The sequence below is a fragment of the Neolamprologus multifasciatus genome, chromosome 3 (genome assembly GCF_963576455.1).
Source record: "Neolamprologus multifasciatus chromosome 3, fNeoMul1.2, whole genome shotgun sequence".
NCBI classification, from domain to species: domain Eukaryota; kingdom Metazoa; phylum Chordata; class Actinopteri; order Cichliformes; family Cichlidae; genus Neolamprologus; species Neolamprologus multifasciatus.
Window position 1 is genome coordinate 9,811,227 of NC_140441.1, and position 19,503 is coordinate 9,830,729.

The 19,503-nt window shown below is 43.3% G+C and overlaps 1 protein-coding gene across 4 annotated transcripts in view; it reads left to right on the plus strand.

Annotated features, from left to right (window-relative positions):
* The window catches only part of LOC146521500 (outer mitochondrial transmembrane helix translocase-like), a 92,029-nt gene that overhangs the window by 41,289 nt on the left and 31,237 nt on the right, over positions 1 to 19,503 (plus strand). For all 4 annotated transcript variants that reach the window (XM_085155129.1, XM_085155130.1, XM_085155132.1 and 1 more), the window contains 2 exons: positions 5,909 to 6,004; positions 6,166 to 6,286. In XM_085155129.1, coding sequence (XP_085011255.1) covers positions 5,909 to 6,004; positions 6,166 to 6,286 — 217 coding nt within the window. The remainder of the gene's footprint in view (positions 1 to 5,908; positions 6,005 to 6,165; positions 6,287 to 19,503) is intronic.

The window sequence follows — 19,503 nt, forward strand, 5'->3', positions numbered from 1 at the left end:
ATAAAAATAATGTTCACAACCTGCTAAAAGCCCTGCCAGCAGGAATAACTATACACTAAAAAAAAACAAAACTAAATGAATGCTTTTTTTGTATGGTAAAAACTCCCCCCCCCCGGGTGCTATACTTTCACTTTCATATCTCAATCTCCTTGTACATCAATGGTGGTAGGGGGCAATATTTTTGTTTAATGGGTGGTGCATCACCTGTGTGGATCTGGTGTTGGACCAAATCAGTTCTTCCGTAATCCTCCTCATTCACAGCAAACACCTTTCGCCACCTCTGCAGCAGGGTCTGGAGCTCGGCCTTCTGCTGGGGGGTCAAGTCTATGCCGTTAATCAGTTGACTCACCTCCTCTTCAGGGATGGCAGGCTCTTCGGGCCCAGCTGCTTCAACTACGCCCACCTCGATCACACCATCGGATCCCATTGTCAGGCTAAGATCACTGTCCCCCTCCACATCCGACTCCTCCACCTGGTACAACTGGCCCATTTTCTGGTAGCGTCCTATAGTCACTTCGTATGGATTAGGGTTACAGACCCGGATAGGGAGCCTCCCTCCTTTGACTACTGACAGGGTTCGGGCTACCCCCCAGGGTCCAGCATCAGGTAAGGCTTCCACTAGTGCCATGCATTCCATCCCAACCTTACCGTTACACGTCCGGCCCCAGACCATCACTTCACAGTTTGGGGGCACCTTGACTCCTCTGCGGCTAGCAGGTCGATCATAGCCTAGAAAGCCATCAGTCTTGGTGGTAGCAGTCTGTTGACAGACAGCAAACACCTCTTTCCATGCTCTGCGGGACTTCAGCTTTTGAGGGTAAAAAGCAGACTTGCCTTTGGCAAAAACATCATTCCAGCATGCACTAATAACATTCATACCAATAATTAAAGGGTGCGTGGAACAGTCATTTCTCACAACCACAACCCCTTTTCCTGGTATCTCCACCCCTTCTACCTTAAAATCCATAATCGCATAGCCTGAGTATGATATCTCAAGTCCATTGGCGGCCTTTAAGGCGAACAACAGGGGCGTATCAGTTTTATTCACTTCAGGGAAATGGAGATCCATTACCTGCTGTTGCACCAGTGTAACCTGAGAGCCTCTGTCTAATAATCCAGTCATTTTAACTCCTCCCATACAGACCTCAATAAGTGGACATTCTCCCACAAAAGCTGTACTGGCCCCCTGATTGTTTGACATGTCCCTTGTCCCCACCGCCTGGGCCTCAGCAGTGGGGTTTATTAGTTTAAAGGTGGTTGCTGGTCTAGTGTGCTCGGACAGAATCTGGCAATATGCCCAGTTTGTTTACAACGATGGCAAATGGGTTCTCCCTCTCGGGTCCAGTTATCAGCATACCCAGAACGCTTTGGCTTAAACCTTGATTTATTAAAAGCTGAGCCGGCTGGGCTTTGCTGTGGCAAGAGCGGTTTAATCTCATTAACAACATCTTTGACAAGATCTCACATTTGACCCTTGACATCCTCCATAATTTATTTTTTAAATGTCTGTTTCCAGTCTGGTTCGTAACGTGGCTTAACACACCTGGACTCACCCACTGCCAAGCACGTAGTTTGCAATCCCTGGTGTCCCAACTGTTCCTCCTCTAGGAGCAACGCCTCCCGATGGACTGTTGCAAAATCCTCTTCTGGATGGTGACGTACGTAGGCTCGCAGGGTTTCTGACAACGGGCCCTCCCGCAGGCCCAATAGCATCTGTTCCTGTAAACACTTTTCAGTAGGTGCTTGATTTGGATTGCGCTGTTGTAGCCTGCAGTGCAATTCCCTCAACCTTTAACCTTAAGGTAAAAGATTTTACCGACTCATTTGGTTTTTGTATACAGCTAAAAAACTGCGACCTCAGAACCGCTAGGGAGGTATTGTCACCATATAGAGCAGGGGTGTCAAACTCAAATACACAGTGGGCCAAAATTCAAAACTGGAACAAAGTTGCGGGCTAACATTAATATTTATTGAAAAAAAAATCTTCCTCCAGATATGAGAATGAATCTTTTCTTATGGACTCAAACAAGTTTTGCTGAAAAACTGAATATGGAATAAGCAAAGCTTAATACTAAACAATATATATATTAGCTGTATAATACCAGTAGGCTAGCTCTAATAGTAATTTGGTATGGCTTGGCGGGCCAAATGTAATTAGGCTGCGGGCCAAATTTGGCCTGTGGGCTAGAGTTTGACACCTATCATATAGAGAATCTAGATATGCGAATATTTTCCTAATCTGGTCTCTATCTTTTTCTTCTAACACGCTTACTTGACGCTTTGCCTCACCGCTTAAAGCCCCAATTAAAATTTCTACTTTCCAGGCCTCAGCTATTTCTTGAGCATTCAATAAACCTTGTATTTGTTATTTCCAGTCTCCACATGAAACATCTGCTTCAGGACCCTTATATTTTGGTACCCAAGGGGCACCCGGATACACTGGCATCATCATCTCCATATCTGCACTCCAGGTGCTGAACACTGCTCTCCAAACTTGTATCCTGTCGACAAACGCCAAAATTATGTAGCTGCTAAACTGTCTGACCTAAATCTTCACCACCACGTCTGTATACATACAAGCGGAAAGGGAGTGAGTGGGTCAGCGCTCGGAGCATAGAAGCTAAGCCGGCTTTAAACACACCATTTATTTTCAGGATAAAACACAGTCAGAGCCCCAAACACAAGCTAAAATCCCCGCTATACAATAAAAATAATGTTCACAACCTGCTAAAAGCCCTGCCAGCAGGAATAACTATACACTAAAAAAAACCAAAACTAAATGAATGCTTTTTTTGTATGGTAAAAACTTCCCCCCCAGAGTCCTATATTCCCACAGTCCAGCCACACACACACATGCGGGCAAATGTTCCTTAGCTGGAAGAGACAGGACAGGAACTCCTCTTCCGGGATGGGAAAACTCGCCAGCAGCAGACCAGGGAGGAGGCTCCTATCTCCGCTTGACGGCGCGCGACCGTGCAGTCCAGCCACTCTCCGCACCCGGCCTCCCTTGCAGCCCCGCCCTGAAACAACAGACACGGGCCAGCAACGTTGTCAGCGCAGCCGCTGTTACCCTCCCCCGGCAAAGCTACGCCTAGAGCCCAACAGTGGGAAAGCGATACTCACAGATGCAGGCAGAGGCGTCCCCCTGCCCTGCTGTGGATTTCACGCGTCGCCTCCCACTGTTGCTATTCTGTCCGTCGGGACTGGATCGCCGGGTTATGCTGGCCAATCGCCGAATGTCTCGTGGCGCCCCCCAGGCAGGCCGGAGGTCCTTCTTTTCATATGCTGGCTTGCACACGTTTTGTTTCCTGCTCCTCACTTTTCGTGTGTCTCTCTTCCCGTCTTTGTGCTCACTATCTCCCTTAAGTCAGTTTGGCGGCTGATAGGCCACCTCGGGGAACACCCCCACCTCACAGGTGCCTACAATTGTCCGCTTAATCCACAGTGGAATAAAAAGAATACTATACAACAACACCAAACACACACTATAAATATGGGAATAAAATCATGCAGTAGGAATATCAATAAACAAACATGCAATAGCAATATTATAATAAAATCATGCAACTAAAATCGACACTATGCACCAACACACAGTGTAATCCAAAATAAAATATAAGAACACAATTTTCCACTGTGTGACATCCCCCCGCATTTTACCTGTGACAGTCCCTGTCACCTTAGTCAAGCGACCTGTAACGGGCGGGTGGCTGACCAAAATTGGGCCTCGTCGAGCGCTGCACCTCTGACAACTCTCCCGGCTGCCAGGCTAGAACACTGGGCACAAAACCATAAAATGGAGGCTCAACTAGCATCTCTCCCTCAAGGCTGGCCCCCTGCCCCTCTGGGTGGTAGTCCGCTGCGGGGGTAATGCACAACTTTAGTGCATTCCAATGGAGGACCTTCTCTCTCCCCCCCTCCCCCCTTTCTCCGGCTGCACCCTTTACAATACAGGTGTAGTACCTGTATTGCCAACCTCTTCCACTACCACATACGGCTCTGAGCTCTAACCTGGGTGCAACTTGCCTTGTCCCTACCTATTCCTGTCCCTTATCCAAACTCTCTTGCCTGGCACCAATGGCAGGGCCCGCGCACTTCGGCCATAAGCCCTCTTTTTTTATTGTGGCTGCTGCCCTCATCTTCTTCCTAGCCATCTCATAGGCAAAAGATAATTTCTGGTGATGGTCCTTAACCCACCCTCCCAGGTCGTGGCATGGGGATTCCCGCTCAACACCTAGGTTTAAATCCACCGGCTGTCTCAAATGCCGCCCAAACATCAGGTACGACGGCGCATACCCTGTGGCACTATGGACAGTATTATTGTATGCTTGTAAGAGCTCTGGGAGATATTCTGGCCACCTCTGTTGTCTCTCTGACTCTAGGGACCGAAGCATGTGCAGCAATGTCTGGTTCATCCTCTCAACCCCACCATTTCCAGCCGGATGGTATGGGGTGGTCTTGCTTTTTGTAATGCCATAGCACTTACACATCTGGTACATCAGGGCAGACTCAAAACTACCACCTCTATCTGAGTGTAGCCTGGTCGGGCAACCGAAGGTCTGAATCACGTGAGCCCAAAGAGCATGCACTGCAGTCTGAGCAGTCTGGTCTTTGGTGGGAACATACACACATAGTTTCGATCAAAACAACTCTGCAGTGCACTCTGCCTAGTTTCACTTTCTGTCTGCACCACTTCCTGTTCTCTGCACAAAGCGTGCAGAGTCTCCTCTCAGTACTCTGTGACCTTTGCTACACATTACAACTCTGGCCTCTATAAAACAATAAAAACAGAAAATAAGGACTAAGAATATATATTTAGCTGAAACTCTTGTTACAAAATAAGTTAATGGCTGTGTGACTGGACAATGGGAAGCTATTCTAAGGCTAAATAGCCAATAGCCTATATCTTGCTGTCTGCAAAAGACAGAGTAACTTAAATATACCATATAACTCCCACAAGTGCATACACTTCGACACAACTACACAAGCAATATTTTAACCTTTTTAACCAAACTTTAACGTTACTCTGTCAACAGCCTAAGTTACCGAGCTAACAGAGCTACATAAACAAAGTGAACATGAGAGCATCTGACTGCAGACATCAATAATGCAGCATAATTGATTAATCTCCCGATCTCCACGAAAGTTATAAACTGCCTTCGGAACCCAGTTAAGGTACAAAAAAAATCTATTCAACAAAAATAGCGACACAGTTCAGTCTTTCATCGCTCAGCCGAGCCATCTCTGTTGCTGTGTGGAGCAGCCTGTGTCAGTCACCTGTTCCACACGTCACTCACTCACTCATCCGTGCATGCACTGTGGTCTCATATGGAAACTCAGCTTTTTGATATGAAGTTTTTCTTGTTCCAAATACAAATATTTTTTTAAAGTATTTGTTTGAAATAAGTATTTGTAAAAGACACGTTATTTGTGTCTTTCCGAATGCCGTATTCGAGTTCGGCTCCACCCCTAGTCCCTACCTTCACCTATGATGTCGAGCTTTGGATAGTGGCCAGAAGAACCAGATTGCAGAAACAAGCAGCAGCAATGAACTTCTCCAAAGGGTGGCTGACCTCTCCCTTAGAGATGGGGTGAGAGGTTCAGCCATCCTGGAGTAGCTCATTGCTTATTACCTACTATAATTTTGTCTTTTCTTTGGTCATATTTTAACTTTCATCCTGTATTCTGAGGAGCTTGGAAAGAAGAGCAACTGGAAGACCAGTTACTTTTCTTTCTAGGCTCCTTGTCATGACCTGGACGACTACACATCCAGATCATGGCATATACATACATATTTCATCCTATATGTTTTATTTTAAAAAATGGTTTCCTACTTATGAGGACAACATGACTCTGACATAGAGCACAAACTGAGTTTTTGATTTGTTTCTGCTTTTGTGTTTTTCAGAGAATGAGGACAGGTCAGAATAAAGCTAAAAAATTTAAACTCTCGGTGTATGAACAGCGCATTAATGCTCACCGGATTGACCCGCAGACCATGAAGGTAATGCCACTTTATGTTAAGGGTTGTTTAAACTGAAGCTGTAAATATAAACAACAGAGAACTGACAGCATCCAGTACTGACACAAACGGGAAATGTGGGGTTTATTTTAATGCATCACCACTAGCAGGCAATATTCATCCAGATTTCTTCATTTGTGCAGATCACATGGAGGGATATTGCAGGTCTGGAGGAGGTGATCAATGAGCTAAAGAAGAAAATGATCTTCCCTGTTCTGAACAGACATCTGTTCAGGGAATCCAGGCTGCTGCAGCCGCCCAAAGGTCAGCAATCATTCACTTTTTTTTTTTTTTTTTTTGTTCAGGGTCCCCATTAGTATCAGCATTTGCCTTAGTTATTCATAGATGGAATAAAAATTGCAGAAATCAGGACACCCACAGACACTTTTATCAAAATCTACACTGGATGGACAGCTTTTAATCATTACATTACATCTGTATGGGATATATTCAACAAACAATAAACGTTTCTTGCTTGCTGTATTTCCATTTTGATTATATTACAATTTACATTCTTTTACTTTATTGCCAAGATCCATATTATAAGTTGACTTTTGTTCTGATGTAAAGCAGGACATGATCTTTCCAAGCCTGGAAACGAGGGGGCAGTAACAGACTGAACTAGGTGCAAATGAATCAATTGTAACCCATTAGGCCATAGTGCTGGTCTCTCTGTTTTGGGTTGAGTCACGTCTTGTGTCACTGTTTATTTAAGACCTACGGGTTGTGGATGAGTTTTTAGTTTCCAACAGAGTTTAATGCACCTCATGCTATTGTTTGCTTGTGTGATTGTGAAGATATTTGTTTAACAAATGCTTAAACTTTGTTTAGTACTCCAGTACTATAATTACCGAAGTACTAAATTGATAGTTTTATCATATCATAGCTTAGCAAATTAGCATTTATTGCATGTTGCTTGTTTGCTGTGTACAACTCTTGATAATGTAGGTGCTCTGAAAAAAGCCTACAATAACAAGTAAACACGTGGACAAAATTGTTGGTATCCTTCAGTCAAAGACAGAAAAACTCACAATGGTCAAAGAAATAACTTTATTCTGACAAAATTAATAATCCATAAATATTCTATGAATGTTAACCAATGAAAGTTGGACATTGCTTTTCAACCATGCTTCAATGGAATTTTTTTTTAAAAAATGCATGGAACCGGCCTAGACAAAAACGATGGTACCCCTAGTAAAGACTGAAAAGAATGTGACTAATTAGCGTCACAGGTGTCTACAATCTTGTAATAGGTCAGTGGTCCTACATATAGGGTTCCAGGTAGTCACTATGTTGTTTGTAGACATGAGCTGTGTCCAAATCCAGGGGAAGGATGCTTCAAATGCTGTATTTGGAGGTAATGACGTGACAGCGACACAACGAACGCTGTCCAAATTCAAAGAGTACTTAAAATGTGGCGACAAATGCGTCTTACTTTTATCCCGAATTTGAAGGATGGCTGTGTCCAAATTCAGGGGAAGGATGCCTCAAATGCCTTATTTGGAGCCAATGATGTCACAGCGACACGACAAAGACTGTCCGAATTCAAAGAGTACTCCAAATGTACTCAGTGAACGGGCTCAGTGAACAACCAAGGTCTAGCTGTGGCACAAGCGACACAATCATCTATGTGCTGTTCCCTAGCATTTTGGGCCACCAAATCCAGCCAGAGATTGCTGTCACTGAATCCTGTGGCATGCTCAATTAAATCCTGTGGTTTCAGCCGGGTGTAGTCGACTACAACTACTTTTCCATCTGATTGGCGATCGTGTTTTATCAGTGATGTCCCATTACCATTTACTTTAGGCTCTTTTGACTTAACTTCCTTAATGCAATTGACTTTTATTAACCCCTTTGGATCTATCCCTGCAGTCTCGACCCCTACATCTAGATATATGGGTTTTTTACGCCACCAATTTCCCATAGACAGGGTCAGTGGATTCTGGATCGGACTATAATCCCTCTGAAGCTTTAGTTCATTACTTTGCCCCTGTTAAGGCGCCACCCAATTTTTCCCAGTGTATCCTCTTACCTGATTCCAGTTCCGACACCAGCTGTCAAAAGGTTGCCTCCCCCATTCACAATGTGTACTTACCGCGTAGTCCCAACACACCCACACATCATTCCCTCTCCAGCTACTGTTTGCTCCCTTACAGTCAAAGACATCGCACAGGTCAAATGTAAATGAAGTTGTGGACCTGTTAACGTAGTCCACCTCTATTCCCCCATATGTGCTGAGACACTCATCCCGTTTACCTGACACCGGTATCACTGGATCTGTTTGGTGATGTGGTCAATTTGGACTCTGGAGTGGATGGATCTCCGTGCCTGGGCAATTAACCTGTCTGCCAAAAAATAAACAAACATATTAAAACACCCCAATTACTTTCCAACCACCCCAGAACCCCATGTGGGAACATCTCATACTCTCCCTTAGCTTTAGATTGGAGCCCCTGTCTATTAAGCTTCCCCCTTGTTGTCATACCTCTCTTCCGGTCGGGCGATTCTCTGCGATCCTCCTCTTCTTTCTTCGGCCTTCCAGGTAGACTACTGGTCGGCCGTTGCACAGGTAAGAGGATTTATTCTGCCTCTTTTCTCTTGACACCTGTCGGGTGGAGATGAGCTTTTCTCCACCAAACTTCCTCTCGATGACCTTCAGCCACACCAATTTTGCATCTGGCACGGACCTGTCCACAGTGCCCACGTCTGCTGCAACCTGTTGTGTGAAACTTGAGACAAGAGCTTTTAGTTCTTTCCAGTATTCTGCATGAGTTCTGTTACTCGGGGGACTGGGACAGCTGTCCAGGGCGCTGGAAACTGTCTTCCTGTCAGCAGCTCGTACGGTGTGAAATCTGTGGATTGGTTAACAGAACATGTTATGATCATTAATGCAATGGGCAGGGCTGCAACCCAATTTAGCCCCGTCTGTGCAAAAATTTTGGCCAATTTGTTTTTCAAATTTAGGTTCATTCTCTCTACTTTTCCTTGGGACTGAGGATGATACACTGTCCCAAACTTATGTTGCACCCCCAGCATCCGTTCTACTTCTGCCAGATCTTTGTTTTTAAAACGGGTCCCATTATCTGACAAAATTCTTTTGGGAAACCCATGTCTGGGGATGTAGTGTTGATCAAACACTTAATCCCACTTTTGGCATCTTCCCTTTTGGTCTCCCATGCCTCTGGCCAGCTGGTCAGAGCAACTACACATACCAACAAATACCTGACTCCTCCTGGACCCACGTCGGTGAAGTTGATGACAATCTCTTCTCCTGGTCTCTCTGGAATGGGAAACTTACCCGCTTCCGGTTTTATCACCGGCTTTGGATTGTGTATCCCACGAATCAGACATGTCCTGGCTTTCTCTTTAATCATGTCTTTCATAAATGGGTGCCAACAGTGACACCGATGTCTCTCCATCTGAGCCACACCCACATGACCAAGACTGTGTGCTGTGGTGATCTTATGTTTGCCATCTTTGCGGTCAGCACAGGTTGCCCACTGGGTCCTCTCCACAAACTACCTTCTTTCCAGGCTCCCCGATTCTGCCACACCCTCTTTTCCTCTGGGGATGCCTCCTCCTGTGCCTTTCTGGCCTCCTCCATCGTGTTGACTCCTGGTTCCTCCTCCTCCACACTTACTTGCACCATCTGCCTTCATCCTTTATATCCTGCAGCCTCCTTTGCGGCTTCATCCGCTTTCTGATTTGCTGAATCTGTGTAAATGTTGACTCTCTTTTCTTTGGCGAGTCTCAAGGCTGGGCTTAACCTCCTAAGACCCGAACTCTTTAATGGAATGCATTTTTTAGTTCTCTTTGATATTTGGGCATATTGGGGTCCAATGAATGTAAAAACGAAGAATTACCAGAATTTTCTTTTTACATTTTTTTGTTTTTAAGAAAAATAAGAGCCACATATGAGGATATTCATTTAAAATGTTGATAGAACAGTAGCAGGATAATGTCCTCGTAAGTGGATATCAGGCCCTTGTAGAGCAAAATTTAGTATTTTGGTCTAAATGACCCAAAATGTGATGTCCACATATGTGGACGCCAGGTCCTAGGAGATTAATGCAATTACTTCTGCCCTTTGGGCCAACTGCTGCCCTTCAATTTTCCTGGCCTCTTTGACCTCAAATTCAGTTCCGTTTCTGTAGACTACGGCGTAGCCTGCTTTCAGCCCTTCCTCATCTCAATGACAACATCCATCTGTCTTCAGCCTCAGGGATGGGTTCCGCCTTCAGGTCTTCTCTGATCTTTTCTTCAGCTTCTGCTCTCTTGGCACAGTCATGGGGTTCCCCTGACCACATTAAATCTGCCATATTGATCCTTTCATGTGTGAATGTCAGATTTGGAGCATCTAACACTACTCAGTCTCTGCTGTGTCAATGGTGTCATAGTGAATGCTTGTGATTTAACATATGCCACTACACTGTGTGTGGTCAGTACACTCAATGAATGTTCTCTCACTATATGTGCTGTTTTCTGTATGATCTTTGCTACCCCAGCTGCATGTTGTGCAGGATGTCTCATCTCTAATGGATTCAATCTGATGCTGACATTAATAAGTACATGTGGTGGGGCGTGGCCTGCGGTGCCGTGCAGGGAGGGTGGACGCACCTGCACGGCATCCTTAATTATGCCTGCCCAATTAAAAACACAGGGACTCAGGGGTTGGTAGTGTGTTGTGGTGTGACAAATATTGAATAAAATGGCTCAATTGTATGATCCCCGGACCCGCCGTGCCTTATTCACACCACATTGGTTCCGAAACCCAGGCGGCGGCACGGCGGGTCCTTAATGGAGCCAGGGAAGGGAGGAGATGGCCCAGATGGTGGTCGAAATAGGGACCACCCAGCGGGAGCAGGCGGCGGAGGTGCGTCGCCAACAGGAAGTAAATGGTAAATGGTAAATGGCCTGTATTTGTATAGCGCTTTACTAGTCCCTAAGGACCCCAAAGCGCTTTACACATCCAGTCATCCACCCATTCACGCACACATTCACACACTGGTGATGGCAAGCTACATTGTAGCCTTCAACGTCTGTTTTCTGGATCGGTTACTGGCAGAGTCATTGGAACCCCAGAGAAACCCATCACACTCACCATGTGATTGGAGAGTGTTGCACTGCTTGGTCTTGCTCTCAGTGTTGAGTAACTTGCTCCAGTGTCCACCAGGAAGGTCATTTCTGTGCCTTCCATGGTCATTGACAATATAGGATCTGCCATTCCCATGTTGTCTGGTGTCTGTGGGTCCTGTCAGTACTGCCCCCCCCAGCTCCAGTTAGCCACTAGGTGCTGAGTCACAGGTGCTGCGCCTGGATTTGGGGTCCTCCATCTCCCTTTTCTTTTTGCACGCCTCATCCTGCTCCAGCTGAAGCCGATGTATTACATGTCTCTCCCATTTTGCGGAATCCGCGACTGCAAAATCTGGATTCTTTTCTAAATCGGTAACCACTTTTTCCGGCAGACCTGCCAACACTGCGGCGCAGAACCATACTCTATCTTCTCCCTCCTGTCCAGGGTGCTCTCCTGTCTGAGTGATCCACTGCTCCTTTGCCCGTTCTATGAATTCCCTTGGTGTATGTGTGTTCTGGGCTATTTTAGGTGTAGTACCAGTGTTTGAGGTAGGGTACTTGTTACGTACAGCGTTAGCGAGAGAATTCTGCACCCTTTGATAGGGCGTGTCATTTGCTGCACACGTAGTTCCTGCAGCTCTTTGACATCTGCAAGGCCTCCTCCTCTCATAGATTGCCCACCTACTGCTCGAAAATCCCCTAGGGCCAACTCTTCCAGTTCTTAGGTTTTGTAACTTTCTCAGCCATGCAGCTCCTCCCTCTGTGATAGGGCGTAGTTGCTTAACCAGTGCCCCCAGCTTTCTGATGTTATAGGGCTGGTAAACTGGTCCTCCAGTTGGTCCCATTAGCATGGGCATAGAGAGCCGCCAGCCGTCTTCTATGTCGATGTCCACTTCCGTAATCTTTACCTCGGCAATGCTCAGACTTCAGTTCTTTTAAAAAATCAATTGTCTCTTCTGTCAAAGCGTCTGGACTTCTTTAAGTTGCTTGAAGACCTTTCACCTCTCATCCGAGAAGCTTCTTCAGTTCTAAGGTCAAAACCCTGGCTGATTGGGACCCACACCCATTTTCACACCTTGGCTCAGGTGATTAGAGTGTCATCAGGAGGTCCTTTTGTCCCTCTTTGGGGGGATGCTTCCACTAGGTTTAAATCTGGGACTCCCCACCATTTGACCTTAGAACTGAAGAAGCTTCTCGGATGAGAGGTGAAACGTCTTCAAGCAACTTAAAGAAGTCCAAAATCCTTTCAGAGCAAAGCCTTCTGAGACCCAGGTAAGCATAAGACCTCACTGTGGTCCCTTCATACTCATATCTCAATGCTACACGTGGTTTTCGTCCTTTTACGACCAACATCTTAAGGTCCTCCCCAAATTCCTCTAAGTCTTCCTGCAGTATTCTCTCCTCTACTTCCTTCACCCTTTCTTTTATTTTCGCCAGGGCATCCCGGTCAGTATGTACTTTTCCAACGACCGCCACTGGTCTTCCTGAGCGTCTAAATGGTAAATGGCCTGTATTTGTATAGTGCTTTTACTAGTCCCTAAGGACCCCAAAGAGCTTTACACAACCCTAGTGTTTCGGTGAGTTGGTCTCAGGGGTTCGGCAGAGCCTCTGACGTGACATGCATGGCTCATTTTGTGCACCAGTAAAAAACATATCTATGTCTTAAATTTGAAAGAAAAAAAAAAAAGACATTTTATTTTTCACTAAAGAGGGGTTCAGTGAATGCGCATATGAAACTGGTGGGGTTCGGTACCTCCAACAAGATTAAGAACCACTGTTCTAATGGCTTTCTTTAATTGTTCTACCTGTTCCTTCAGTGGCTTATACCTCTTTTCTCCACTGGATGTCACCCTTGCGCTGTCAGCCATTTGAATTGTCCCTTACCTTTGCAAAATGGCCTCTCTTGAACTCCTCCCTCTGGGTTCCCCTGCTGTACTGCAGTCGGAAGCATGTTTGGTGCTCCAACGCTCACTTCCTCTGCTCACTGTAGCACCCGCTCTGCACCTGCACTCGCCACTCTCTCTCACCCACGCTCAACTTTCTATTTCCACCACACACTCATAAACTTGCGACTCTCAATAGAAAACAAAACTTATCTCCACTTCAACAATTTAAACGCACCAAACTACTGAAAGTTTGCTCTGTCAGTCACTAAATGGGCTATTTGCAAAGCTTATGAAAAGAAATAAACCACATGCGCACACGCGCTTCTTCACACTAAATGTGGAGAAGAAATAAATCAAACCACACACCACCGTTTTCTCCACACTGAGTAAAATATCAAAAAAATAAACCACACATTTCTGCCTTCTTCAGACCAAATAAAAATATCAAACATGAATCACACAATTATTCCTTTGCAGTTATTTGATTAGCACAAAATCAACAGCCTTCTTTTCACAGCAATTCTATTAATTCAAAACTCCTCATGAGATATTACGCCATCTGTCAAATGTGCAACCACAAAACACAAAACTATTCACTCTCACTTTCCTTAAAAGACAGCAACCATAGCCAAAATTATTCAAGAAAAAATCTTCAGCAAAATCAGCAAAGCTCTTTTGTCATATTTTCTTCAGCACACAATAACACAATTCATTAAAGCCACCCACTTCAACACTTCAAAAGCTTCAAACTTGAAAAAGACTTCAAAAAGTTCACCACAATTTAACATAGTTCAGCAGCACACCATCAACTCTTTCAACTCTAAGCACCACTGGGGACTCTGACCACCAGTTTTTTTTTTACCTGATGCTCGGGCCGAGCCCTCTAATCAATAGGGACTTAAATCCCTTAACCAAATGCCCTACTCTAATCTCTTTTCACTTGGCTGACACAACACAGTAAACATTACAGACAACACATCAAGTTTATTCACCCCAACATTAACAGCAAGACACTTAGTGGCTCTGATTTTGCTGAACGGTTTTCTATACTTTTTGACAAATTAATGTCTTATGCCCCTGAGTTGCCCACTGCAGATGACCTATTTTTGTATTTTGACTTTGCTTGTAAATTTGTGCTTGATGTTGTTGCCCCTTTGAGGCTAAGAAAATGTAAATCTAAGACTAATCCATGGTTAACAGATCGTACCCAAGCTATTAGAAGACAATGTAGGAAGTGTGAAAGACAGTAGAAAAAAGATAGATTGCATGTCTCTGTGGAAGCCCTAAAAATTAGTTGGAAAACTTATCAGAGGGCACTTAAGGCCGTTAAACACTCCTACTTTTCTCAACTTATTTCAGCCAACTCTCATAACCCTCGTAATTTATACAATACTATAAATTATGTACTTGGAGGGTTAAAACCTTTTGCCGTCCTCTGAGGCTATGTGCAATAAGTTTATTACCTTTTTTGTGGACAAGATTGCTAGCCTAAGGCCTCCGATGCCAGCTATTGTTGATCCGTCCGTGCATGCTCCTTGCTCAAGCCTGTTCTCTGCCTTTGCACTGATTTCTCTGCGTGATTTAGAGGAGTTGGTGCTACATGCTAAGCCCTGTGGCTCTCCGAACGATGTTGTTACTCCCCGCTTTCTACAAAAAGTATTTCCTATCATTGAACCTTATATCTTGAAAATGATCAATACTGACATGCAGTCATACACCCCTTACTTAAGAAACCTGTCCTTGATAGTTCTATTATGTCAAATTTTAGACAAGCTTCCCTTTATAAGCAAGATCTTGGAGAGGATTATACATACCCAGCTGTTGGATTATTTGAATGACTCGAAACTGTCTGAAATCTTCAAATCTGGTTTTAAGCCCTTTCACAGTACAGAGACAGCGCATGTTAAAGTTATGAATGACATTCTTGTTGCTACTGATCATGGTAAATATGCTGTGCTTGTGTTATTTGACATGACAGCTGCATTTGACACAGTGGACCACGACCTGCTGATCTCCCGCTTACACCACTTTGTGGAAATTTCTGATTTGGCATGGATAAAATCATATCTTTCCGAAAGGAGTCTTTGTGTTAAGCTGGGGCTGGTCTCTTCCTCTGTGGCCCCTCTGCTTTGGGGTGTGCCCCAGGGATCTATCCTTGGGCCATTATTTTTCTCGCTGTAGTATTTACTCCCTCTTGGTGCAATTTTTTGTAAACACGAAGTGTCATTTCATTTGTATGCCGATGACTGTCAGCTTTATTTATGTTTTAGTCATTTGGATACATCCCCATGTCAATCACTGCTTGACTGTCTTAGCAATATTAAATTATGGATGGCAAATAATTTTCTGAATTTTAATGATCGCAAAACGGAAGCAATTATATATGTCCCGCATCGCTCTACTGATTCTCCAGATGTTGATTTTGCTGATTTGACCTCCCATCTGAAAAGTTCAATCTCTAATCTTGGTGTTAAACTCGATTCCGCGCTTACTTTTGAAGGTCATGTAAATGGGGTGGTAAAATCACCTTTTTATCACCTCAGACGCCTATCGAAGGTTAAGCGTTTCCTTTCCAAACCCAATTTGGAAACTCTTATTCATGCTTTTTTCACCTCACGTCGTGGACTATTCTAATTCCCTTTTAATAGGGGTTGGGTCGCGCATCTTCTCACGCCTGCAGTTAGTGCAAAATGCAGCGGCACAATTTTTAACCGGTAGTAGGAAATTCAATCACATCCCTCTGGCTCTGGCTTCCTTGCATTGGCTTCCCATTGAATTTAGGGTTAGTTTTAAAGTCCTCTTATTGTTTTTTTTTTTTTTTTTAATCTTTAAATGGTCTGGCTCCTGTCTACTTATCTAATTTGCTGAAGCCACATGTTCCTCCTCGCTCGTTCCGTTCAGCTGAGCAGCTGTTGCTGTCGGTCCCTAAGTCGCGGCTGAAATGCAGAGGAGACCGAGCACTTTCAATTGCGGCTCCGATGCTCTGGAATAACCTTACTCTCCAAATTAGACAATCGTCATCAGTGCAGTTCTTTAACCCTTTAAGACCTACCATAGAACCAAGTCCGCCAGAGCTTATATTATATTTTTACATGTTGTAGTGCCATTTTTGGGAGCATTTCAAGTTGATATATATCAATACAACCATTATAGCACAAATTTTAATAATGTGTATGCATTAAGTGCATAGTAATTATATAAATACATAAATGTAAATACAAAAAAGTTGCACAAACTAGTTTCCCACCACAGGAAATTTATTTTGAGTGTCTTCATAGTTTTATTTTTGAAATACACCAATTTTCATATACTGCAGGAAAAATAAATATTATAATGCAAATTTGCAAAATAACAGCATATGCATCAAAATAAACTATTTCCAGCAGTGCAATATGAGTCCTAAGCATCCCAGAAACGATACAGAAAGTCATAAAGTCAAACATAACTTTTAAAAACACCAGTATAGGCTCATAAGGCCCAGATGGTAAAAAAAACTACATTTCCGCAAAATGACGTCACTTCCGGTTTCGGGCAGGTCATGGCGGACATGCGATAGTTCATGCTGATGGACGTAGGAAGTGTTATGAACAGCTGATCGGATTGGCAAAGCGTGTTTCTGGAATATTATGTTTTTGTTGCTGCAAGTGCTTTTTATGCAGTTTTTGCAAAGCTATATGTGGAAGGAAACTGTGACCTAGGACAAGCTGATATCATAAGATGTAAGTACAACTCCTCCGCTTTCATATGCAAAAAAAATTATTGCGCTAGCTTACGGGATTTAAAAATAGTTAAATCCCGGTAGCACTGCAACCACTGCAAAATAGAGCGTGTCCGCTCCGACCAGCTTTAAAGGGTTAAGTCCAGATTGAAAACCTATTTTTATTCCCTGGCTTTTAGCTCTGTAGGAAACTGACACCTTTCTTATTTATTTTATTGTATTTTTTAAAACGATTTTATGGTATTTTTAATTTGTTAGTTGTTTTGATCTGTGTTGTTCAGCACTTTGGTCTGCCTGTTGTGTTCTTAAAGTCCTAATAACAAATAAACGATGATGATGATGAAATATTTCCCCAGACTTTACTTTTTGTCACCAATTACCCAAAATCACCACGGACATTTCACCAGAAAATCTACTAATTTAGCTTAGTTTTCCAATTCAGGACCCTTTGGATATTTTAATCAACAGGTGGTGCTTACCTTTTCCAAGGGCCCATCCACTCAGTCAACCTGCTGGATCCTCAGACCTCAGATTCCTCCATCCAAACTTCCAAAAAACGTCTCTCCTTAATCCGGGTCAGCGGCACCAAAAACTGTCCCAAATTCTTTGATTGAGGTGTGAAACAAGCATCCACTGGTCCAGAGCATGGGCAGACTGTTTTTACTTCTAGAAAGATCAGTTCCAAAATGAGTTATGCAATAAGAAATGCATTTCTTTGAATATGTTGAACATGCTGTGATGTGATGTGATGTGATGTGATGTGATGTGATGTGTCGTGTCGTGCGCCGATGTCGGACAGTTTTAATTGTACTATTGTACTGTGTCTGACTGTGCAATTACAATACAGAGTTATCTTATATGTTTGTTACATTGTTATGGGCTACATCATTGAGCATGGCAACCTGAGAGCGGACCCCAAGAAGGTGTGGACAGTGGTGGACTGACCTATGCCCCCCAATCGCTGGTAGTTGCAACGCTTTCTGGGTTTTCCCAACTTGTCCCGGAGATTCATCCAAGATTTCAGGAAGATCGCACTGCAAATTACTTCATTAACCTCACCCAAGGTCCCCTTCCAGTGGAACCAGGCTGCCCAGCGGCCCTTTTCACAGCTCAAGGAACTGGTTTCTTCAGCACCCATCCTGTGTCAACTGGAGCTTCTTCTTTTTTTTTTTTTTACAGTGTTGTATGTTGGAGCAGCAGTTTATCGGCAGCTGAGAGGAAGATGTTGGATAAACTCATTAGGAAGGCCAGCTCTGTTCTGGGATGCACCCTAGACCCAGTGCAGGTGGTGGGAGACAGAAGGACTCTGGCCAAAATAATATCTCTGATGGACAGAGTCTCCCACCCCATGCATGTAAATGTTGCTGAACTGCAGAGCTCCTTCAGTGACAGACTGCTGCATCGTAGATGCATGACAGAGCGTTTTCATACAGTCACACATGTGCTTCAAATACAGTAATGAACCAACAAGTCATCATCCAATTTCACCTGTGATCTTGTTTTACCATTGCTCTCTGAGCTTTGTGTTGGTTCTTCTGTCACTTGACAAATAGGACATACGTGACAATAAGAATAAAATGGGTAGCTGTTTCAGTGTTTCTGTCAATTTGTGCAGATCTTGACTCATCAGTAATGTTTCTAGTGTGAGTGCATCTTCAAAACAATTTGTGCAAACTGCACTACAAGGTGGAATATTTGCAAAATCATGACTACCTCATGATATTTTGTCTCAAAAATTAACCCTATGAATATGTCAGTACCATTAGGATGAAATAATGTCACCAACATTTTAACGTTAGTATGGAGGACCACAAGAGCCACGCGCTTCGAAATAAAGAATTATGTGCTTAAATAATGAATTGTAGAATAAATTCTCCATTTGTAAATTCATTTTTGAATTCCAATTTAGTAAACTGATTTTTAAAATGCTTTTAAAAACTGCATTTCAAAAAACATTTATGAATTCCAATTTAATAAACTGCATTTCAAAATCCTTTTTCCAATTGCACTTTAATAAACTTCATTTCAAAATGTGTGACATGATCAGTTTCTCAAAACATTTAACAATTATGGGTGTTAAAGCAACTGGACGGTAGTCATTCAAGCAGCTCACTATGTTCTCCTTGGGCACTGGAACAATGGTGGTTGACGAAGCAGAATAGTACTACAAATTGTAGCAGTGAGAGTAGGGATGGGTATTGATAAGATTTTCACGATTCCGATTCCATTTTCGATTCTGTTTAACGATTCGATTCTTTATCGATTCTCTTATCAATTCTGTCTCCTTTAAAAAGAAGAATACTAGATACTAATAGCATAAGGTCGATTAGCTTAGAACTTTGTTTTATATCTTCTCTTTGAACAAGATAGAAATTTAGGAGTAACATAGCCTTACAAACCCAACAGCGAGATCTTAAGAGATCCACAGCCTATGGCTCTTCAATGGGGTGTCACAGGGTCCCCAGGGGAAAAAAATGTAAATGTAAAATAATAAAATCAATATTCTTCTGTAGCAATAACAAAGTATAATATAAAATTATTGATTTATTATTAATGATTAATTATTATAAATTATTCTTTAGCAATTACACAAGATTATCCAGTAATAGTGGTGCAACGGATCAAAGATCTCATGGTTTGGATCGGATCACGGTTTTAAGTCACGGATCGGATCAATTTTTGGATCAGCAAAAATAGGGGGAAAAAAAGACAAAAATTCGACTCGCCATTTACTTATTTAAGTATTTTTTGCCTATTAACCTTCTGGGGTCCAGGGTATAATTGGCCGTTTTTAACAACTTTTG